At 39.5% G+C, this 24,748-nt stretch overlaps 1 protein-coding gene across 1 annotated transcript; it reads right to left on the reverse strand.

Annotated features, from left to right (window-relative positions):
* Window positions 1–12,753: 12,753 nt before the first annotated feature.
* On the reverse strand, window positions 12,754–20,685 carry LOC128946603 (U2 small nuclear ribonucleoprotein B''). The gene is made up of 7 exons (XM_054290505.1): window positions 20,632–20,685; window positions 20,299–20,385; window positions 18,394–18,566; window positions 16,555–16,695; window positions 15,290–15,340; window positions 13,661–13,749; window positions 12,754–13,144 (listed from the first exon to the last, which is right to left on the reverse strand). Exons 2-7 carry the CDS (start codon window positions 20,360–20,362, stop codon window positions 12,985–12,987), a joined length of 678 nt encoding a protein of 225 aa, XP_054146480.1. The 5' UTR covers window positions 20,363–20,385; window positions 20,632–20,685; the 3' UTR covers window positions 12,754–12,984.
* Between the last annotated feature and the right edge of the window lie 4,063 nt (window positions 20,686–24,748).

Raw genomic sequence — 24,748 nt, forward strand, 5'->3', positions numbered from 1 at the left:
TGAATTTGTTTTTGCATGTCTGTCCCATGCTTGACTCACATCTGTCTCAGGGAAGGAGGTGGTAATTCCTTAGGGACAGATATTCTGCTGGCTTCTCTCTATTGATTAGGTTTAATGACATAAGGCTTTTCTGTATGTGCAGCTTTTCCTGTTCAAAAGCACAACACTCCGGCCATTATTTTCTGACCTTTTGTCCCAAGTTGACAGAAAGATCCGAGCATCTGTCTGCTGCAAAAAGCAGCATACGGAGGAGAGCCTTGAGCTAGCTAAAAACAGGCTGCAAGCATTAGAGTTACAACCCTGTTCTTCAGAAGCTATTTATTGAGTTTAAACTTAGACCTAATCTACACCAGGTACAGTGTCACATTCACATGACCAAGGAGCTTTCAAGGTATACATCCATAGCTTGGAACAATGTGATATTGCACTATGTAGATGTAACTAAATCTGTCCTTGCAACACAAAATGGAACCACCCCGGTGGCCTAAGTTACAATTGCTGGGATAAGCTTCATGTGAAAAATGCATATTATATGATTGGCTCTTCGCAAATGTTAAAATGAACACTATATGTGTTATGTCACAAAGTTATGCTGCACTAATCTCCTCTAAGTAGTGTAGTAAATACAGTTTTTAGGCTATAACATAATATTAAAATAGAAACTATATGATGTAAGATACTTTTTGTAACTAGCTCAAGAACTAGATAAGATAATCAAGAAATTCTTTGCATAAAGATAACAGCAACAAGACACTAAGGTCTCAAGAGAAAAACTATTGCCTCCTTATCGGGAAAAGCCAGACTTTGTGGGGATCAAGGCAATTGATTTACAAGATGCGGGGGCAAGTTGACAATAAACAAAAAAATGCCTAGTTTGAAAGGAATGTTTGCATCATGTATGAAATATACGAATATGCAACAGCTATTGCTTTTGAAAGTCAATCCTTTGTCAGAGAACTGTGTGCTTTTTTGGCAGAGTGCAAAAAAGAGGACATCCATAATTCTTTGCTTTTATTGTCCCTTATTGTCCTAACTCTGATTGTCCAAATTCTTATTACTCTAATTTTTTATTACTATTTTTGTAACTATTTTATTACTATTAAACTTTTAAATTTTTAAAACAAGTAAATTGTAAAACAATTTAAATTTTAAAATTTAAAACAAGTAATTTTAAAAAAAGTGATTGGTATTTTTCACACTTCACAATGAAATGATGCAAGCTTGTGAAAGAAGAACCCATTCAGATGTACTAAATGCAAAGACATCACCTCCTGACCAGAGAGTGCAAGGATGAAACTTAAATTTAAATTTAAGATGGCTGTGTTTCTGAAGGTACAAGCTGCAGCATCTGAGCCTTGTTACCTGTGCTTGGGCCATCTGCCATATCAGGTCTGCTTTTCTCAGGTCTTTTGAGGGTCTAGACATCTCCCACTTCTCCCTTAAGGTACAGTTCTTACACTCCCATTGGTATCATGTAGCACTATCTGTCAGTAAAGTCCTACATTTACAAGGTTGTTCTTGCTTTGAGATACAGCAGTGATCTCTGTGAGCATTTCTCACATTGTGACAGATATTATCATGACACAATTATTTCAAACATTTACTGTTGCATCTTTGAAGTCAAACATCCCATGTGCCCCGAAAACTAAGTCCAGGTTTAACATTCAGCATCTCTTTCCACAAAACCCACTAATTTTAGTAAAATGACTTATATGCTGAGAGGGAATGGCAACATAGTGAGAAGTCAGATTTAGAAAAAGACATGAGAAACAGGTCTAGAACAGAATCGGAAAACAGTTCCAGATCTCTCTCTACTTGGGTAAGGTCTATGCATCTCCATGCATTTCTTAACTTCTACACTTGCACTGTCCTGAGAAGGGGCTACAGCTGAAATGAAGAAGTTTTGACAACTCTACATATTTCCCTATATAGTGTAAGGGGGATGACACATTACATACATTGTAGTGACTGCAGATTCTACTTTTTCTATTGTTTTTCATACTGCTACAGTCTTTTATTCTAAACTTTCCCCAGGAATGACTAAATGTCCCTTTTAGAACTGTCTTGTCCTTTGAATCACCGGTGATTATTATTTTTAGGAGCAATATAAATTTGAGGATGAGGGTATTTACTGATATCCCTAATGCAGATGGCTTATAGTTTTTCTATTACATCTCCTTGCAGAGTTTTCATAGCACAGCGTGTGGAACATTGTGAAGATCTATTTTTATGTCAAATAAAATACAAGTAAATTAAGGGTTTGCCCGGCATCACCATCAACACATGCTGTACAGTATATTAAACTATCCTGAATCTACATGACCAGTGCTAGAAATTTTACCATTTGTAGCATGAAGTGCTATAATCTGCCTAAAGAACATACCAGGTTTCAAGCTAGCTGCATTTTGATTACACAAAGCTGTGTTACTCTTTCCAAAGAGAAAACAAGAATGTGTTGTCAGCCACACCCCACCAAGAAGCCATTCATTGGAACAGCAAACTCATATTTTACTCAGACTTTCAAAATCCTCTGGAAGTCTGAAAGAACAAAATGCTTTTTCTCCTATAAAACTTTCTAGTGAAGAATTCTCTGTTCTGCACCAGAACAGAGACCTAACCCCTTTTGTCACCAATAGTTGCCCCAGTAACCTTCAGAAGTGAGGACAAGTAGGATGCACTCAGCCAGAGTTTAAACTATGGGGAATTATAAAGAAGATTTCCCTGTATCACAGCTGAATACCCAGCCCCTTGGGCTATTGTAAATGCAGAGGAATTTCTCCACCTCTGACTTCCAGAAAGCCTGCCAGGGAGTTAAGCAATTTTCAGGAAAAAAAACCAAAAAACAACCAATCCCAAAAAAACCCACTGAAAATAGTTGATTTGTAATAGGATACTGACTGGTGTGGGCTATATTCCAACACTGCCACTAACAGATGGACTGGCAGCTCTTTGGGCAGCTCTTTGCTCCATAGTGCTGTTACAAGGGTACGCCACATGAGAAGAAAAAACTCTGAATCGAGCTGGGTATTACACCCCCAGACCTAGTCCACCCCTCCTTAAGCAATTTTACACACTCTTCAGTAAAAATACAGTTGTGAAACCAATTTTTTTTTTTTTTTCAGAATTTCACATCTGTTTGAAAATTGGAGTTTTCCCATTGGTTTGAAAGACAGGTGTCTGCTAAGGAAGGCAGGAACCTCCCTTGGAAGGGAAAATATGACCCTCTTCTCTCCAAATTATTGTAACTGGTGCTGGGCTGGATGCCGCGGTGGCAGTGAATTTCTCCCGCTGCAGCTCAACTGCTCCCCTCCGATCCCAAGAGAGGAGCTGAGCCTAGACCCCTGACCTCCAGACAAAAATGTCACAGCGTTTCTGCTCTTCCCAAGAGAAAAGCCCCCAGCTAAGGGGCTGCAACCAACTGCATCCCTTCTCCCCATGCTGACAATTTATTTTGTCTCTCTTAAGTACTGGTCGTTATTATCTGTTAGGCAACAAGTGGGAGAAGATTCCCTGAGAGAAAGGGGAAAAAAGAAAAAATCCTAACCTCCAACACAATCTTAAAAAAATAAATAAATTCTTCCCTCTTTAACAAATCTTAACACCACTGCCACACTTTGAAGGCCTGACCATGGGCAGTGCTTTGCTGTAGCAGATTTGAAAATAAGCACTACAATATGTTGCCTCCACTTGAGGTGTGGCGTCTCGGGTCGGGAACGGCTCGGTGGCAGCACCTTTGCCACATGGACCAAGTACACGCACTCACCAATGTGGTGGATGGTAACTGGCGTTTATTAACGGCGGAACAGGGTAATTTATAACAGGGGCTAACAGTAAGGTAACGGTAGAAGGGGAGGGGTTCCACCCGACCATAACATCGCGATATCTTAACCTCCCACATTAATACAGACAGGAGAGCTGTCCTTAAGTTGCATTCTGACCACGATATCATCTAAGCCAAGTTTTACAGTTTTTGTGCTTGCTCCAAACTAAGCATTCTTCTACATTTTAGACTTTTCAGAGACATTCACATCCTTGTTTAAATGATGCTGAGAAACTCCAGTATTACATGTATATTCAATATTCAATACTGTTTCCTAATCAGTCCTGCAGTTTTATACATATATTTTGAGCTTCTGCTTGCATGGGCTGGCAGTGTAATTTCAGTCTGAGCAGGAAGAACATTCAGTCTCACACTGGATCCTTGTTATTTGTATTGATATAACTCTATTCATCCATCTCAAAGCAGCTTTCATCATCCACCCTGAAAAAAGCAGCCATTTCTAAACTTGAAAGCCATTTTGTTCCACCTCTGGGGCTAATGGCACAGCCATACCAATTCAAAAAAACCAAGTGGAGGTGGGAGACTGTAAGGGAAAAAACCATGCAGACAGATCAGTGTCAGACAAGAGAAGACAAAGCACCTCCTCGTTGCCAGAGAAGAGGAAAGAAAAACAAACTGCCTTTCAGCTTAAATCAGGTATTTCCAGTAAATAAATATAAGCCAGAAATAATTAAATAGCAAGTTCTTTTTTAAAATCAACACAAGGCCCGAAGTTAACAATTATATTCTCCAGTTATTATTTTCCTTACTAGGTTATTATAAGGCATCCTAAATTTCAAGGTTATGAGAGGTCTCAGATTCATAAAACACAGGCATCTTCTTACAATAGCCTGCTTAAAAAAAGTAGTCTGGGTGAGGGAGAATAGCAGCGCACACATTTCATCCTCTCCAGCAAGCCAACTCAGAAACCTGGTTTGTGGCTATGCAACTGGGACTTGTTAAAGAAAAATGGGGTGGGGAGGGTACAGAAACCCCAATAGTAGAGGCTGTGCAAGCTGCACTTCTTGAGCCTGGGAAAGAAAGAATTCCAGGGGGACACGAAGCACCCTCACAGAAACTACAGGGGCTTATTGAGAAAATGGATCTGGGCTCTTTGCTGAGGTGTTCTGTGAAGGAAAAGGGACATAAATTGAAAAAAAAACCCTACAAAACCAAACAGATTTTAAAGAAAATAATTTTCCCTCTGGGAATAAATTAAGGGACAAATTACCCAGAGTTCTTGGAGGTTTTCAAGACGGGGTAAATCTGTGAGGGCTCTGATGTGGATTTGGGGGGATTTAAGCAGGAGACTCTCAAGGGCACTCCCAGCTGGGTTGATCCTGTCCCTAACCTGTCCTTCCCAAAGCCAGGTAGAAGCCAGCCACTGGATGTCTCCCAGCACTCATTCAACATTGCTGCTCCCAGTGTACTATGGCAGTGAAAGGCTTTCTTACAAGCTTTTTACTTAAGGTAATGACTTAAGAGTATTACCCTTCTTCAAAGACATCCTTGCTGGAAAGTACACAACAGGCTGTTTTTAAAACTTCTGAATCCCTGCCTAAGGTTGAAAACTTCATATTAAGTTCAGCCATGAGTTAAGAGTGCATTTTGAGGCCACATTAAGAGTGCTACACAACCCTATTTAAATGCAAACCTGACATGCATTCAGGTCTGCATGTATTTCCCCTATACTGGGATAAAACGAACTGAAACAGACTATGAAATCTTATCTAGTGTACATATTACTGAAACAGGATTGGTGAAACTGCTATGATTTCCACAAAGAAATAGCAAGGACAATAATCACTGTCGGGGAAAAAGAAAGATTCTAGAAGATCCAAAGCACCCTTCAATGCCTCCTGGCATAATATTGACTCACCTTTCCTCCTGAAAGTCGGTTCCTGTTTATTTCAGCCAGGTACAGCGTGAACACTGAGGGGTCTGAATGGCAAGCTGTGTTCTTCTGGAAGTGAGCTTCACCTAAGAATGTGAAATGCAGGAAGCAGATGCAAGTTCAGTGACAAAGCTATTGATCTGTAACTGTCAATTTCACATTAATAGTGCTGTCATCTGCAAGCGCTCAGAAGCTCCCTACAGACATCCTGTGCTCCCCTGCCATTTCTCCCTTCTCCACTAATCCCAGATTTCATCATACACATCCAGGATAATTTACCTTTAATGTCAGTGCTGCTAAAATTGCCATACTTCCCTATATTTGTAAAGGGTGGAAACTGAGACTTTCCTCAAAATGCAAGAGTCTCATTTTTTCTTTTGTAGCAATTAGCATTAGCAATGGGAATTTTAAGTTAACCATTCTGAAAAAAATAAAGTGCTGCTTTGATTCAAGTGAATAAATTATAATTGAGACACATAGTGGATCTTCTCTAGAGTAAGAAGACCATGTCAGACTCAACATCTCCACGCTTCTGAGCACACACACCATCCCCTGTGCAAAGAATCTACTCAACATGCCTTCTCAGTGGAGCATTTACACAGTTAGAGATTGCTGTCAGATACGCCATGGACAAAGACGTCGAGAATTGCTTTATTCCTTGTATAACACCGCAGCAGACTAACAGATAAAGTTACAGTGCTCTATGCAACTTTTAAAAATGATCCTACGCAAAAGTCATATAATGAAGCTGTAAGTTTATCTAGCCTATCATACCTGAGTTCAGACTGTAGCACAAGTCATCAGTGTTTATGTGATGACAGTTTTTACACAAGTACCTGTGACATTGTGCAGACAAAAGGTGCTATAAAGCTACACTGGATTGGAGACCATCCAACAGTTGACCTTTAGAGACTGAATTCAAGAGACAAGAAACTTTGCCACTACAGTGTTCCTTCACAGCCAAATGCTTTATGGATATCACGAAGTCAACCCTTATACTACCTTCCTCAGAATTTCAAGTAGCAAAGACAGATTCTGATGCCCCCTTCAAGCTTGCTGAGTTATTTTTCTGTACAGAAAGGTCATTTTGAACAGGGTCTCTAATGGCAGCCAGGGAAAAGGCAAAGAGGAATAAAAGCACACTGCCCACATTCTGTCACAATGGCTGCCAAAGAAGTACTAGCAAGCTGTTTTTCTGTGAGACTCCAAACATTGCCCTTTGTGCAACATCAAAAAGGATAATAGATGTATACCTACTCCCTGGTGTATGCATCCTGCATTGGAAGTATTCTCCTCTTAGTTGTTTTGCTGTCCACATATAGTATCCACGTTTATATAGAGTATCCATAGCTCATACAAGCTGGTTAGAGAGCAAACAGGAGCTGAAACCAGCTATGTCTGCAAGTTTTCTTCATAACTTGAGTTAAGGATTAAGTGCAATGTCAAGGACTACAAACACTGGTCTTATTTTATACCACAGAATGTCCAGTTCTGGCCTGGAGCTCCTGCACTGCACTGTGATTGAAAAGGAAGGCATCTTTGTGGAGACATGTATATTTTATGTATATCAAGCTTCATCTTGTGAAGTATAGAGCTGCATCTTCCACATCCAAGTAGAATTGGATATGTTAATATTTGTAACCAATGATATGAAACAATGCTTTGAGAAAAAACTCACATTTTCCACTAGCAATTGCTAAATTTCACCTCATAATTTTTATTCATAGCCACAGGGAAATTTAATGTATTTTGCCTGTTGTTTGCAAACACTGCCACAGGTGCTCTCTTGGTACTCACAGCTTCCAATGTGTATTGAGGTGTAGGGTGCATTCCCACCACACAGCCTGTTTAAAATGGACATATTAAGACCTTACAGCAGCCCTTCAATACCTGAAAGGGGCTTATAAGAAAGATGGGGAGAAATTTTTTGGCAGGGCCTGCTGTGATAGGACAAAACATAGGTGGATTTAGATTATACATAAGGAAGTTTTTTACAATGAGGGCAGTGAAACTCTGGCACAGGTTGCCCAGAGAGGTGGTGGATACCCCATCCCTGGAAACATTCAGGGTCAGGTTGGACAGAATGCTGAGCGACCACCTCTAGTTGAAGACGTCCCGGGTCTTTGCAGCGGGTTTGGACTAGATGGAGACTTTAAGGGTCCCTTCCAACCCAAGTGATTGTTTTCCCCTGGCTTAGAGCCATGGTTTCAGCTTGAAAATAACCTGTACCAACACATGCAACAGGTAAGAAGCTCTTTTTGATGCACTGCTAAAGCCCATATTCAGTTGCTGGTGTTTTCACGATTGTTAGATAACTCTTACAACTGTAAGATTTATCCCAGCAAGTCACAGATAGCTCATCCAAGGGAGGAATTTTTAATAGCCAATACATGGTGTAAGGTTGTGGCAGGAAAATTCACACCAAGGTCACACATCTAATCCCGTGCATAGCTTACTTAGACCACAGAGACTTCGAGCAATACAAAGGCTATCAGCTTTATTAACAAGTAACAGAATGTATGCACATAAAAAATTTCTAAAGAACAAATCCTGTGTGGGACTGTGTCCTCATCCCAAATCACTCCCTATAAATAAAAATGTTCTTGTTTTGAAGAAAGGTTGCTTGTTTCACAAATATCTATTACAGGAAGTGTGTGTTTAGAGAGGGTGCCCAGGTTGCCTCCTGTCAGCTTTCCCTGGTAGAAGCCAAGAGATTGCCTGCTCTCAGTGCTAGTCACAAAAGAAATTATTATCTTGAAAAAGAGAGTTAAGAGGAAAAATGTTTTGAGATTACTGAAGAATTAACATTCTTTTATTGCACTTCAAAGGTAAATGAATATGTTATAATATACACAAAGTACGCCATAGTTGATTCAAAGGACTCTGGAAAAGAAAGAGGTGTTTTGTCTTTTGACTCATTTTGCACAGCTCAGATAATTTGTTCCTGCCTTGAATTCTTAAAATTAATTAGACCATACCTCCTTCTCTCTTAATTTCAAATTCATTTATCTTCCTTTTTTTGTTTGTTTTCTTTTGTATTCCTACAATCCAAAACCTGGAATGGTTAGTCATATGTAACCCTTTATCCTTAAACAATTCCTAATCCCACATGAAAAGGATGACTTAGACTGTACACTTAGAGAACTGCTGACTAGAAAATAAATCCCAGTATTTTGCTTGAAAACTTCTGGCAGGGAAAATACTTCCAGAGCATGTTGCTTCCTTCCTGCTATTACCTTATCTGCCTACACAAATCTGGATTCTGCCGCAGGGAATTATCACACTCTTTTGCTCATCTGCATCAGAGCAGTGTATCCAGTGTATCCCACATAGCTGCCCATTGGAAACACGAGACAGGGAGCTGCTGCAGAACATCTGCTTCCTGGTAACCAGAGTACTCAGCCAGCAAATGGCCAATTTTAAGTGCCTGAGGGAAGGCAGGCAATCCAACACCACACTCTGATGTGCACACAGCATATTGTGTTCAGCCCATTGTATTCAGCACTGAGAAAAAAAACCAAAAACAACCTATTGATATTTAATGCTCAAACACCAACCAACACACATGGATTACCCCAAGTGCTGCACAAAAGGATCCTGAGAGAGGTCCACAGGCCGAAAGGTTTATTATAGCAAGGTCTGTAGCTAATGGCATACATTGATTCCAACAGTGAAAGTTACCTTTTTGGGAGGAAAAAAAACTCTGAAATAAAAGGAGGTTGGACACACAGAGGCCCCCAAACCCTTTATCTTTTAGGCTTCTCTCCAATGTAGGAGGTGTCCCCCTTAGTGGTTTTCCCCATCAAGTTCCCCACCAGACATTCCTTCACACAATGTCATTTGCACTGCGTGATGATTCATTGTTCAACTTTGGGCATCAGATCTCCTCATTTAAATGGCAACCCCTTCCAAAGAGAGCCCATCTTACACCAATATTGGGCTTTGAAGGTGTAAGGCTGTTTTGGTTCAGAGCAAATTTGGGAGAGAATCTCTAAAGGGGCTCTTCTAGGAAAGCAGATTCAATCGGCCTCTCTCCTTAACCGGTCTGGGAGAAAATACTTCTTTGGAGAAAATGTTTATTAAACAATAAAACTTAAACATTTAAATATTAAATGTTTAAGTTTTATTGTTCTTATTGTTTAAATATTAAACAATAAAAATCTTTGCTGCTCTAAAAGAGATGACAAACTGATAAAGTCTCCTCCCCGGGTTGCAGTTCAGCTCACTCAGTCTCTTATCAGTCCCTCTGGTGCTGGAAATGTTGTGGGCCAGGCCCAGCCTGGTGGGCCACAGGTGCTAGCTGCTGATGCTCTTCTGGGTGTTCAGTCCAGAGCAGGTTTCAAGAGGTTTAAAGAAAAGGGGAAAAAGAAAAAAAACTACAGTCCAGGGAACTTCGTTGTCTCAGCTAGCTAAAACTAACCAAAAGCAAAGGAGAGCTCTGTCCCGCTGTCTGTTCATCCACAGACAACACAGTCCAGGAGCAGGAATGTGGAGGAGTGAGTGCAGTGTCTGAAAACAAAGTGCGTGCTTCTTCTCTCTCTCTCCTTCACTCTCTGGAACAAGTCTTAAAGGTGCAAAACTTATTATTCAGCCTAAACAGAACAAGACGATTGGGGATAAAAGCATCATATAGTCAACCCAGGACATGAAAGCAAGGCAAAAACATTGCCAGTGCTTTGGGAGAAGGTCACAGAGCTGTGAGGAGACTGGATTTTGATTTGCAGATGGAAGGCTGGTGGTGCAACACTAGCTCTATTTGTAACAGTTCCTTTAGGAGATATTGCTGGAGCAGGCAGCACACAGATGGTCAAGATGTGCTATAGACTATTTTAAATGTGAACAAAGAGTCTGATCCTTAAAGTCACATTTGCAAAATAAGCTGAGATCAGTAGATGTCTCTGTATGACCCTTTGTTTTCACCACAATGTTCCTACATAAAAGTAGGTTATCTTGAAACAGTTAAGTCTTCAAGAATTTGTTCTGTGCATTTTCCAGTAACCAAAATAACAGCTTCAGAAGCAATTTCAGCACTGAAAGTTAGAATCGCTCTTTACACTTTTCACTTAAGTGAAAAATGTCGCCTTACAAAACCCATTTTTTTGGTAAAACTGCATGTGGCATTCTACATAGCCAGTTGACAAGACAAATATATAACAGAGCTAAACAAGCGAAGTAGTTTTCCCTTCACCACTATTTTTTAAACTATTTTGTCCTCAAAGATAAAGCAAATTTACTTACAGACACAGTCATCATCAGTACACAGGTTCTTGTTGGTAAGCTTCTCCATAAAAATTCCAGTTGTGAGAGGACACATTAATCTGAGACACAAAAGTAAAGTCATCAAATAAACACTTTGTGTCACTTTTCTTTGCTGCAGCACTTGCTGAGTACATGCCAGGTCCAGCAATCCCCACCTTTTATGGAAGAGGCAGACACCTGGACAAACACACCAGGCTAATAGAAAGGGGCTATGGCAACATTCCATCCCACCAGAGGAGCTGTAGGCAGGGGGAAAACCTCAGGACCGACTCATAAAGCTGAATCTCCTCCCAAAACCAGCCTGTATTAATATTTTAATCAGCAACTGTATTATTTAAACATTCTAAGCCCTCCTAGAGCTGTCCATAGCCTTAATCACACTTCAAGCAAAGTCTGAGAATGAAAATTAAGTCAGACCCTGGTAATGAAATTACATCCTTCTTAATACTCCCATCCTTAATTTTCACAAATGCTCCCTGACAAGCACAATCTTCTGTCGACCAAAAATCCTCAGTGGCAGAGATTCCCCTGTTCCCGCCTACAGAAAGGACCTACTGGGATGACAGCAGATGGATGCAATGTAACAACTGATTAGGGAGCTGTGCAAGGCAGTAAAAAGACTTTTAAAGTCATTAATTAAAATTTAAAATCTAAGAACTCAAGCACTGCATACTTGTACAGGCAAGACCCCTTCCACAGGGAGATGCAGTCAGAGCAAAACACAGAGGTCATTCCAGGACAGCAACCATTTCACTTTTCATTACCTAGCTGAACTCTGTTGAGGATTTGAAGGTCCCAGACATTAAACAGGGCCACAGGCTGACTTAAAAGGTCCCCTTTACAACAGCACAGCAGTCAGGCTCCAAACCCTTAAAGTGAATAAAGGTGAAAAACAATGGTAGTCATGTGCACACAAACTAGTGGGAGGACATGACAGCATAATTATTATCTATAAATTTATGACTGCAGCAGGAAAAATCCAAGGTTATGATGGAAGAACTGCTCTTACAGACACATTGGAATGATTTGAATACTTGTGAAAACACACATACACAAAATCACCAGAAAGAATGAAAAAGTACATAAAAGGAGATAGGACGGTAATTGAAATGACTGTGAAAGAGACATAATTTTGCAATGTAGTCTGGGAGCAGATGAAACTTCAATTTTCTAAGTCTTGTGCAAATAAAGGTGGCTTATGTTGCAGACATAAAACCCTACAACTTTCTAAAGTGATTTTTTTTTTCTGAAATATTTAGAACAGTTACAACTCACAATACTATATCTGATCACTGCATCCAATGCACTTCATGTCACACAAAACCTATAAAGTTTTTAGCAAATGAGAAAAAATAAAGTAAATCAAACCTCGAGAAACCCAGAAGCATTAGGTCATGTATTTCAGAAAAGCTAGGCTAAAAATCTGAAACTTTTATGTTTCCTCTCAGGACTTGTTTCTACTTCCAGTCACCAAGACAAAACCAAGTTGAATCGCATTACTGCCAAACTATAATCAATTTCTAACTGTACCTGGGGAGAAAAACCACTAATGATAAGCTGTATTCCTAAGTGAAAAACAGTTGTCCCCTTGATAATGAGGTTGAATGTTGTATTTATTCTGTATTTATGCTGGCATTCAGCATCCCTGATCATACTTTTGCTCTGGAAAGAAAGCTATTTTTAGCACTCACTTCTGAGAAATAAGGCTCACCTTAAAAGCTCCTAAACTGAATAAAGCCCTGCAAGGCTAATCAATAATGAGACAGACTTGAGGAAAAAATATGGCTCGAAAACAGCATATTTATATTTTATTTTATAAAAATTTGTATTTCAACAGAAAAAGTTACTATCCGGGTGATCTGTGAAAATTTTACATGTGCCCTGGTCATTGTGGCAATTCTATTTGAGTCTTATGTTTTCTGCAGAGAACAGCAAACATGGTAGCTGACCAGAGTATCAGTGTTTTTAAAAAAAACACCTGTCCACAGAAGTCCTTTATAGGATCATATAGCTATTTCTTCGCATAAGTGATTTTCATGGCGTGAGATGGAGTGATCTTGAATCCTTGGAGAGCGTCTCGAGCAGCCCCTGCTTGGTTCTCATTTTCAAACTCCACAAACGCGATGTCATGGCGCCCTGGCACTAAGCGTACTTCTTTGAATCCGGGAAACCTTTAAAATAAAGTGAGAGTCCAAAAATACTCCTTACCTCAATAATACAGCTCTCTTCAGTAGCTTCTTATCAGAAGCATCTACTAGTGCAATAGTTATTGCTAATGGAAGATTTAAATTGAAGGGTTTTACATGTTCTATCCTTAGAACTATGTCTCAATTAAGAAATATTATGTGGAAGCAGTTTAATTAGAGCTGTACACATACAGAAGCAATCTATCTAGCTCTAAAACGGCTCCTGCTGTCCTACAGACTTTAGTATTACAGTCACCAGCTTGAATCCAATGCAAATTGATAGCAGATAAACCACACAATCAAAACCAGCTACGGAAAAGATCAGATTTGCTTTCTGAACCAAGTCATCAGAACCAACATCTGTAACCTTGGCAGTAAGGCTAACAGCTAAAATACCTTCAGAAGAAACTCTCATTGCTAAGAAGTGAGCTTGTTAACTGAGAAAAATCACACAGGTTACAGAAGAATTCAAAGGAGAAATAATTTCTATTCAAAACTTACTGATTAAATAACATGGACAGCATCATCTCATTTGTTTCCTCAGGCAAATTATTAAGGAAAAGGATATAGTTTGGTGGGTTATCAGGCACCTGCAACAACAGAAGATCAAAGCTCAGAAGACTATACATAGTTGCATACAGTTCCTTTGCATCTGTCTGCATGATTATTTGAACTAAGACTCACATTCCTTTAGTTTTGCTCATAACATTCTATCTGGGCTACACCACACCTTTATCAATATGCAGACAGAGCCCCTTCATTCTTTTACACACATATATTAATTTGGAGAGGTTCTTACTTCCACAAAAATCACAATACCATACTGTCTTAGATGTCACATTTAAACTCAACTAGTCAAGAGCTGACACTGCAGTACTCTCTGCACCCAGGTGCCACAGCAGTGGTTGCAGTGCTATTCAAGACACCTGTAAGGCAGTGGTAGAATGTATGAAGGACTCACATCCTTCCAGAAAGCAGAGGGTAGCCAAGCCCTGTTTACCTGCAGTACAAACAAAATACTGAGTATCTCTGGGCAATCAAAACTCACAAAATTCACATGGTTTTATTACAGAGCTCAATTAAAATGTAATTAGAAACCCCTTTAGATTTAGAGCTTTAGTCTTGTAACAGATTAGCCTGCTAATATGAATTTGTAGCCACTCACCACAGACAAGGCTGAGTAGTCATCTGCTGATACTGAAATCTTCAAGTCATCAAGTAAATTATAAATCTAAAAATAAACTGGACACCCCAACTTCAAACATCTTCAAAGCAGTGCCAAATAAAAAGCCTCAGCAGAACAATCTCCTTCTACTGATGGAAATATTCTAGGTAGTGCCATTCGGAAATAAACTTCTGATGTTCAAAGAAATACCCAAACACTCAGTGCTGCGCTTTGATGCAAACTGACATGCACATATTGTGCCTGAAAATCCAGGGAGCAGGACCTTTTCCCCTGTTGATTATGTATGCAGTGGCAGTACTCAAGAAAGATGCAGGGCAGGGCAGACCAAGATATTCTTCTATGGTACTTGCTCTCCTGTAAATCCTGGCTCTTTACCACTTTCACTTCTAACATGAATCATTTAGAAGGTCACTGAGCAGACAAGATGAATGAAGTGTAGGGAGTTGTTCCTACATCTCCACACAATCCTTTGGAAAGTAAGACACTTGTGAGAAAAAGGAAGAAGTGAGCAGAGAACCCTCAAACTCCTGAAATAAGGCTTTTAGGCAGATATTTTGGCATCCCATGTTGTCCTCCTTTTCTTTATCTGCTGCCAGAAAAAAAGTAAGCTAAAGGGAACCTATGATCAATGGAAAAAAAAAATTAAGAATCCTTCAACTGATACTAAGCACAGTCCAAATTTAAGAATCCAGTATGATTTTGTAATAGTGCTGTTTTCTGTATAGTAATAAGAAACTGCAGATTTTCATTTCCTGTCAACCAGATATAGTAAAAAAGGGATTTGTTTTGTTTGTTTACTGTCATGTAGCTGTTAGACAAATATCTCATAGGACAAAAATAAAGCTGTAAAATAAATCCTCACATTTCCATGTGTAACAAACTATTATTCATAGAGAATAATTATAAACATTAGTGCTTTTAGTGATAAAAATAAAAAGCATTACCTGATTCTGTGGTGTAGTCCCTGGGGCACTGGCTGAATTCTGTGTTGCTCCCTAGCAAGTAAGTACAAAATAGTTTTACAAAGGTGTTCCATTAGAAATAAACAAGCACATATCACCATGTTTCTCTACAATTCAAGACATATGTTAAAGGTTTTTTTGAGCTGCAATCCAAGAACATTTGGGTGCCTATGAGACACTTCTCAAAGGGAACAAATCCTGTGAATTTTGCTTGGCTCCAAAACCAGGCAATCAAAAGAAATAACATCAGTACTACCTGATCAATCTAATGGCTGAGTCAAGTATTTCTCCACATGACAGAATTTTATTTAGTAGACAGGGAGAAAGTAGTTTTGAAAATGAAGGCCTAGACAAGTATCCTGGTTTCACCTGGGATAGAATTAATTTTCTTCTTAGTACAGTGTGGTTTGAATTTAATATGAGAGTAACACTGATAACAAACTGATGTTTTGGTTGTTGATAACGAGTGATTGTTTGTATCAAGGACTTTCCAGTTTCACATGCTCTGCTAGTGAGCAGGCGCACAACAAGCCAGGAGGGAGCCAGGAAAGCTGACCAAAACTGTCCAAAGGCACATTCCATAGTACAGAATATCATGTCCAATATATAAATTCGGGGGATCTGGTGAGGTGTTTTGATGTTTTCTGCTATACTCCAGCACAAAAGCTACTAAATATTGTTACTTTAGACAAACCAACCCTTAGTGGAGATAAATTCCAACCTAATTCCTGTTAATCTAACATGGAACATGTAATATCTAACATAAATGAATTCTCTTGTTCTCATTTATTATTCTTCTGTCCTTATTAGGCAACATGGAATTAAAACACTGAAGAGAAGAGCTGGTTGAGCACTTGAAGCCAGTACTAAAGATAAGCCCATTCTCCTTTTTTTTCCTTTTCTTAAGAGGCTAGTTTCTACTTTGGTTTGTTGTACGTTTGCCCTCCATCTTTATTTTCATCTGATAATAGCAAAGGAGGATAAAAAAAGGAACAGCAAGGCTACATAACCAGCTCCCTCTCCTTTAACTTCTAGTAAATGCTCAAGAGCTCTAGATAACCCACAGACCCCAATTTAGGGAGTTGAAAAGCAACAAAAGACAATATCAAGTCTTAAAAGAATTATTTAGAATAGCTTTTGTGTGGGTTTTTTTTTTTTAATGGAGTTCTTTTTTTTTGTTTGCTTGGTTTGTTTGTTTGGGGTTTTGTGTTTTGTTTTTTTTTTTTCTGAACAGAGAAGCAGCTTACCTGGATAACCTTTTTATTTGGTGCATTTGCTGACTGTTCCAGAGTTTTAGCTTTTTTCTTTTCCTTTCTTTTTTCCTTATCAGCAAAAGTCCCACGCATTTTAGAGATGATATCGGAGTCTGTTTTTGCATACTGAATACGCTTTTTAAAAGAAAAAAAAAAAACCAGAGTATATTCTACAGTTAATAATACAGAACATTTTGCACCACTTACATTAACTGTGTGTTTACACTTTTTTTTTGCAGAAACTTTTTATACTAGTAACATTGTTAAAAAGTGTAGGTACACTTAGAAAGTAACCAATTCTCATAGTTTTTTCAGAACACAATTACAGAAGTCTAAGAAAAAACCCTAATATGCAAATTACTAATTTTAGCTCATTGAAATCAGAACTCTATTTTATCTAACAACAACTTTTTAACATCTGTCAAGGTAGCACCTACAGAGAGATACAGTTGAGCTACACAGAGGACAACTGAGAAAATCGGCACTAGCTTCTATTAAAACTGTGAGTTTTCAGTCCCATTTTAAAGGAAGTTAAATTTTAAAGTGATTTCTCAGATTTCTGCAGAAACATAAATTCAGCAAAACCCAAACTTCTTAAACAGAAAAGGCAAGTATTCACCTTAATCCCAACAGGATTGCATAAATGCTGCTGTTCTTTTGACAAAGGCCTCCTACAGCTGAAGGTTAAGCAGATGCAGGTATAACTATACCAGTGTGCAACATTATTATTTATGCATACAATCTTATTGTTTTTCCTATCAGAGACTACCTCAATACAAAACTACACAACAGCTTAAGATTTTTTTAATGCTTTTGTTTAGCGCTTAGAGTATACATGCTGCAGGCAATGTTCAAAGATGGAAGTACATTTGAAAGCTTATGAAGCCTCAATCCTTTTATTTCTTATTGAGTTCTACTGAGCACAAAACTCCTTAAGGATAAATGGCGGACTGAGTTTGCAAAATTCTGTGTTAAGGATTTAATTAGAGAATCTGAAGGTGTTAAGGCAAATAGCTTGCGGCTCAGCAGCACAACTGCTCTCGTCACTGCTCAAAGCCATAAGCTGAGAGCCAGTAGAATTGTACCCATCCATTGCTGAAGTCATGGGCCATTTGCATGTATTGTTACACCTTACCAACAGCCGCAGAATTAAGAGGTGCTTAATTGTCCAAGCAGACAAGAACAAAGCAGGTCAACTGTGCTGCTCTGCATACCATGAAGCACATTACTAAATCATGTTCTATCAACCAGCGCTGTATTTACTGAAGTACTGAACTTTACTAAAGTTATTCTGAAGTACAGCTACTTGGTTTGGTGATCTACTGTCAAGCAGAACTAGCCATCAATTTAAAAAAGAAAAAATCAGTGGTCACATCTGGAAAGCAAACGGGAGATCTTCACCCTTCTCACTGTTACCTCAAAAAGGAAGCATCACATTCTAGCTATACATTACCAATCTAAGAGTAGTTAATGCTACTCTACATAAAGTAATTGAAAACTAATCTAATTTCAATAATATTTCAGAATTCATTTAATTGGTTCAATGGAAGACATGATGAGTAAAATGAAAGCATTTAAGATCTTAAAAACTTTAATCCAGCATAGAAAAACAAAAAGTCCCCCATGTTAAGTTCAAAGTGTGTGTGTTGTAACTGCAGTCTCTTCAGCATCCCTCCAGCTTGCACAAATGTAGATACTCATCAGGATGTGACCGGAGTAATCCTTTGGTAACAACTACATAGGAGAGGTCATTCCCAAGGTGCAAGTACCAAAAACACTCTATCACACCATCAGGGTATTTTTCTTCTTTACAAAGGTAACAAAATAGCTTACCATTGGTTTCCCATAAAACGGAAAGCCTTGTAGCTGTCTCAAAGCATTGGTCGATGATCCAAGTTCTTTAAATATAACAAATGCCTGTCCTCTCATCTTCATAGTTTTTAAAGCCACAATGTCGACCACATGACCAAACTGTGAGAACAACGCATACAGGGACCTCTTCAGCTCTGGGGACCAAGGGAGAAAACACATTATAACAGGTTATATGCAAACTTCCACTTCTACCGAGTCTGCCGTCCTATGGGAACAATGTTTTTTAGAAGCTTTAGCTCACACAGCGAGTACATGAGTTTGTCAAAACTGTTACATCATTACAAGTTTATTTGTCCAGGTTTTGTAAGCTGGTGTGCAACATTCGGTTTCATACCTCAAGGATTCAGGTAGTGAAGAAGTTGTAATGCCATCCATTCTACCATTCCAAGGGAATCACAATGACATAAAGGTGTATGTAAAAACGTATTTTCATACAGGTATATGCACACACAAGTATGATGCGTGACAGCCATCTCAGACTGATCAGAAAATCAAAACTGAAACAAGCAGCAGTAAAGAGATATGATGCAAAACAAGAATGCAGCAAAACAGGCTAAAAGGCTAAAAAAAGTTGGAAATTTTGGTTGTAACCATTAAATCAATTTTCTCACCCATATTCTGGATCCAAATTATTTTTGTATGAGACTACTGCAGCTTATGGCTGCATTGGGTTTATTTTAATTATCTACCATTACCTGAATACATGCCAAATTAAACCTTAGTACTATCCAAATCAAGCTAAATAAATAATAGGTACTGTGTAATCATTCTAACACAAAACCCTTACATTTTAACTATTTTAGCAATATAAGAATGCTGTCTCTTCTTTATTGATATTGAGACTTGGTAATATCAGTCCACTGTCATTTCCTCCACCTGCTCCTGACTAACTATATTAACTATATGGTTTTTTTATTAAAAAAAAGGTGTTCTATCAAAACACTTTCCCTAAAAATTACTTTAAGACCTGTATTAAAACAGAAAGTAATTTTTAATCTTAACAGGTAGTTTAACACCCTACGAGATTTAACAAGACCAAGTGCAAGGTGCTAAACCTGGGTCAGGGCAACCCCCAGTATCAACCCAAGCTGAGGGATGGACAGATGGAAAGCAGCACTGAGAAAGACTTGGGGTGATGGTGGGGAAGGGGCTGGACATGCGTACTCACAGCCCAGAAACCAACCATGTCCTGGGCTGCATCCAAAGCAGAGCGGGCAGCACCCTGTGAGGGAAGGGATTCTGCCCCGTTCAGGTGAGACCCCACCTGCAGAGCTGCATCCAGATCTGGGGTGCGCAGCACAGGAAGGACACGGAGCTGTGGGTGCAAGGCCAGGAGACGACCAAGTTGATTAGAGGGATGGAGCACCTCTCCTATGAGGAAAGGCTCAGAGATTTGGGGTTGTTCAGCCTGGAAAAGAGAAGGCTTAGGAGTAGTGATCTTTGGCCTTCCAGTACCTGATGGAGAAGGACTATATACAAGGGCTTGGAGCGACAGGACAAGGGGTAATGACTTCAAACTGACAGGAGGCTTAGATGTAGTATTGGGAAAATATCCTTTACTGTCGGGGTGGTGAGGCACTGGAACAGGCTTCCCAGAGAGGCTGTGGACTCCCCATCGCTAAAAGCGTTCAAGACTGGGCTGTAGGGAGATCTCAGCAACCTGATCGAGTGGGAGGTGAATTTGTTTGCTTTAGCTACTGTTTCATTACAAGAAAGCGTTTGCCCAGAGCTCGGATAATGATCTCCTGCTCAGCACTTCAGAGACCTCCGGGAGATCCTAAAAGCCCCTTTGTAAGACCAGTGCCGTGTGCAAGTGAATGACCAGGCTTCACTGGACAACCAGAAGCGATCGGCAGCCGTTCGTACCTTCCTTCTTGATCTTGTCATTGATATTGTTGATGTAGATGGTGTGGTTCGGCCTGATGTCCATTCTCGGCGGCACCCGCGAACTGCCTGCGGGCAGAGCACACAGGAGAGGCGTTAGCGAACCCCTGGCCGCGACAGCTGCCAACGCCGGCGACACCTCACAACCCCGAGCAGCGGCACCGCGAGTGGGGGGCGGCTTGTCTGTCTACATGTCTGCCCGCCCGCAGGCCACACACCCGCCCCGCTCCGGCCCTTTCCGGGCGTAAGAGGGCTGCGACGGCAGGACAGGAACTCCAGAGAAGAAGCCCCGAGCTAGCCCCTTCTTGCTCTCACCTGGATCTCAGATCCTGGACCCCGGGTCCCAGAGCCCCTCACCACCCCTCACCTCCCCTCCCCTATCCGGCCTCAGCTCTCGATGGCGGCCTACGCTTCCCGCCCTGCTGGGACGCAGCGCAGGCGGCAAAGCCACTCCCAGAGCAGTCGATGCGCCGAATGCCGATAGCGCCGATGGGGAGTGGCGGGTGCGCGCGGCCCAAGAGCGGCGGGATGAAGGTGTTGTACGGAAAAAACGCCAATCCCTTGTTTTTAAAATTTTAAAAGTTTAGTAGTAATAAAATGGTTATAAAAATAGTAATACAATTAGAGTAATAATAGTTTGGACAATTTGAATTGGGACAATATGAGACAATAGAGACAAAGAGTTACGGACGTCCGGGTACGTTTTTCCGGGCAGCACAAGCCCGAAAAAGGACGCACGTTAACAGAGGATTAACCCTTAAAAACAATAGCCTGTTGCATATTCATGCACCTCATACATGATGCATAAATTCCACTCAAATACAGGATTCTCTCTGGTCATCGTCAACTTCTTCCTCATAAGCCAAACGGCGTCATCCTCTGCTGCGAGGCGGGAAGTTAGTTTCTTTTGATAGCGGAGCAATAAATTCCCTTTCTCTGAAAGATTTAAGTGTCCTGTGACTGCTATCTCAGTGCGAGTCCTTTCTTCAGAAAAAAAGTATCCTACATAGAATAGTTTCTATTTTAACATTTTGTTATAACCTAAAACTATGTTTATCACACTACTTCAAAGAATTAATACAGCATTCCTTTCTAACACAACACATATAATATTCATTTTATATGTGAAAAACGCCAATCACTTGTTTTTAAAATTTTTAAATGTTTAATAGTAATAAAATAGTTATAAAAATAGTAACACAATTAGGGTAATAAGAATTTGGACAAATTGAATTAAGACAATATGAGACAATAAAAACAAAGAGTTACGGACGTCTGGGTACCTTTTTCTGGGCATCACGAGCCCGAAAAAGGACACCCGTTAACAAAGGATTAACCCTTAAGAACAATAGCCTGTTGCATATTCATACACTTCATACACGATGCATAAATTCCATTCAAACACAGGATTCTGTCTGGTCAGTGTCAACCTCTTCCTTCTAATCCTAACAGCGCCTCCAAGCCGGGAAGAAGTTTGTTTCTTCTGATAAGAAGGCAATAAATTCCCTTTCTCTGAAAGATCTTGGTGTCCTGTGGCTGCTATCTCGCTGCAAGCCCTTTCTGTTAAACAAAGCATCCTACATAGCATCATTTCTATTTTAACAATTTTTATAACCTAAAACTATATTTAACACAGTACTTAAGAAAATTAATACAGGATTATTTTCTAACACTACACATATAATATTCATTTTAATATTTGCGAAAAGCCAATCATAAAATGCATGCATTTTTCACAATCCCCACTCTTATTCTTTGTAAATCATTTGGCTTGAGCAATATTTTTTTATCTACTTGCATCTTCTGGACTATGCTGGCAAAATAAAACAGGGGATTACACAAGTAAGTAATATAAAAACAGTTGTAACACAAAATGAAAAGATCTTAATTTCTTCTAATACATCACCCCACCAGCTAGATTTTAACATTGTTTTCTAATTTTTGGACTGGTACCTGGGTTATTATATGCATATATATTTTTCTTCTTTGATTTCTTTTGCTTTTGCTAAAATGACTTTTCTGTGGTCATCAATTTTCAACAATCTGATATATTGAACTTTCTACAAACACCCCCTTCTTTGGCCAATAAATAGTCTAAAGCCAACCTATTCTGATACCCTACAGTTTTTGTTTGGCTTAGTTGACTTAATATTAACTCTAATGCCTGGGCAGCCTTATTTGCTACCATTTCTGTAACTGCTTGGAGTCTTGTAATACAATTCAACAGATAATTTGGAGTCAATACAGAGTTAGATTGCTGTGCTGGTTTTAGCTTTTCGTTTATTATTTGTTTTTTACGAAATCTTGAACCGTATCTTCAAGATTGAATTTAAAACAAATCCATCTCTCTCCTTTTGGACATTCGGTTCTAAATCTATTACCACTTTTCCTTAAGTTTCTTGTAATCTAATAATTTACTCTATTTTGCCTACAAGTTCTAAATTTGGATGGGTTATAACAGTGGCTGTTGACATAGGTGTGTGTAATAAAAGAGGAACTTTGGTTTCTTTCTATATGATGCTTTATGTAGCATTTGTGACACGATCTTGCTGGTATCCCGAAAGGGAAAAGACAACAAATGAGTGCCAGAAACAGGAATAGCAGAGGTCCAGTATGGCTTATGCTCCCACCTCCCATGCCTGTGAGGTTGCAACCCACAGCAGGTTTATTTGATCTTCTCGGTGGCGAAATACAGAGGCCAATCTGGTCTTGCCCTCTATTTTCTTGTCACTTTCTCTTAACTAATTTCTAGGCAAATTGTTTTTGACACTCTTTAACTGTGGTCTCTTAGTGTTCCTCAGGTATCTCTCATTCAACAGGCACTAATAATTCCCATCCACAAAACCAAGTCAGTACTTTTACACTTTTTGCAATAAGAGCATAAATTTTCCTAATCACAACACTAATTACTCTCACAATTTAAGCATTTACTTAAAACCCAGCTAGCATGTCCAGTATTGGAATGCATCAAATAAATTTTACTAATGGAAATGGCAATTCCCCTTCTCCCCTGTACAATTCTCAGGCTAAGGTCAGAATACAAAAAAAACTAGTCTTGATCTTTCTATCTGAAGTTTTCCTACCCCAAGGAGATGTTTTGTTCAGGCAGTGCTCAAAACCAGTGATATAAGCATTATCTTATATCTTAATTCAGTGTTATTCTTTGTACATTTCTTGGATCATTTGGGTTTTCTCAAACTGTTACCACTCAGTCCTCATTGGAAAGTCAGTTCGGCATCAGCCGGGTAAAGGTGATAGTCCATTCCTCAGGTTTCTTCACAAGTCCTTTGATTCTGCTGGCATGAATCCACCCTCTTTCCATGATTCTGATCGTTGCTTCAGTAGTACCTGGAAGGGACTTCTTAATAGCATAGTAATAAAAGAAAGATAATACTGCATTAACTGTTATAGGTTAGTTGCGGTGGGGAATGAATCACCGACTAAGAAGTCCAAATAACATGAAATTCATTAATTGATAAAGCAAGCGATAATAGGCAAAGTCAGCACCCCGGGCGCGCTGGGCGACCGGAGAGTCTCCACTCTAGCACTGCCGCGCTCTCCTGATTTTCCGTGGAGTTCTTATACAGTCCTTCTTCCGGGTTGATGTGTAGTACTCTGCGTATTCTTCTTTTGTGTTTAGGTGGTCATAGGCCACCTCCCGGGGTCTGAAGATGAAGGTTGGTAATTTTCCTTTGTCTGATTCCTGGAATTTTTAGGTTCAATCTGCTGAGTTCCTGGAATCCTAGGTTTACTGAGCGGATAAGCTGATACTGTGCTATCAATCATAGCAAATCCCCCACCCATACTGACAGTTTACTAAACAGATAAACAAATGTTTGTGAAACCTATTGTCTTTTGGTTTCATCTTCCTTATCCTTTAAAGTCTGGAAATTTACTTAAACAAACTGGAGGTGTTGCAACAGTCTTACTGGAATTACTTTGTCAGCTTTGATGAACAAACTTAAAGTTTTAACCCATTACAATTCCCCCGTTTTTCTTTTTAATCATTTTGTTCATCAAATCGTTTCAGTTCTTGTTTTGCTAGCTCCTAAACAGCATCAAATGTGCAACTTCTAAACGTCTTTTTACTATGGTAATTAACCTATAAAATGCAGGGCCCAAAAGTGGGCCTGAGTAGTGTATCTACTGCTCCCTCTTCTTCTGGGAGCCAAGATTCTTCTATCATTCAACTGTCCTTGTTCTAAATACAATTAACAATTAAAACACAAGGCAAAATAAACAAAAGCAGTAAAAATCACACCCAATATTTGTTATGAACAAAAATTCTGTTAATTTTTTTGGGGAGGAAAGGTTACAAAAAGGCAGCCAGATCACTGTCACTGCCGAAGTTCTGCGTGTTTTGTTATTGTAATCACGGGTCGTTGTGGCTAATTGCTCCTTTTGTATTAGCAGAGCCTTGCCCGAGGCTAAG

Source organism: Melozone crissalis, unplaced genomic scaffold (genome assembly GCF_028551555.1).
Source record: "Melozone crissalis strain CALT ecotype California unplaced genomic scaffold, PUWL_Pcris_2 ptg000081l_1, whole genome shotgun sequence".
NCBI lineage: Eukaryota > Metazoa > Chordata > Aves > Passeriformes > Passerellidae > Melozone > Melozone crissalis.

Bases quoted from the DNA above. Each gene is read 5' to 3' on its own strand.
- LOC128946603 (XM_054290505.1), bottom strand. From the start codon at position 20,362: ATGGACATCAGGCCGAACCACACCATCTACATCAACAATATCAATGAC. The intron at 15,341-16,554 runs GTAAGCTGCTTC...CTTACTTGCTAG, and splicing joins CAAATAAAAAGGTTATCCAG to GGAGCAACACAGAATTCAGC. The intron at 13,145-13,660 runs GTAAGTTTTGAA...TTTATTTTAAAG, and splicing joins CTGTCCATGTTATTTAATCA to GTTTCCCGGATTCAAAGAAG.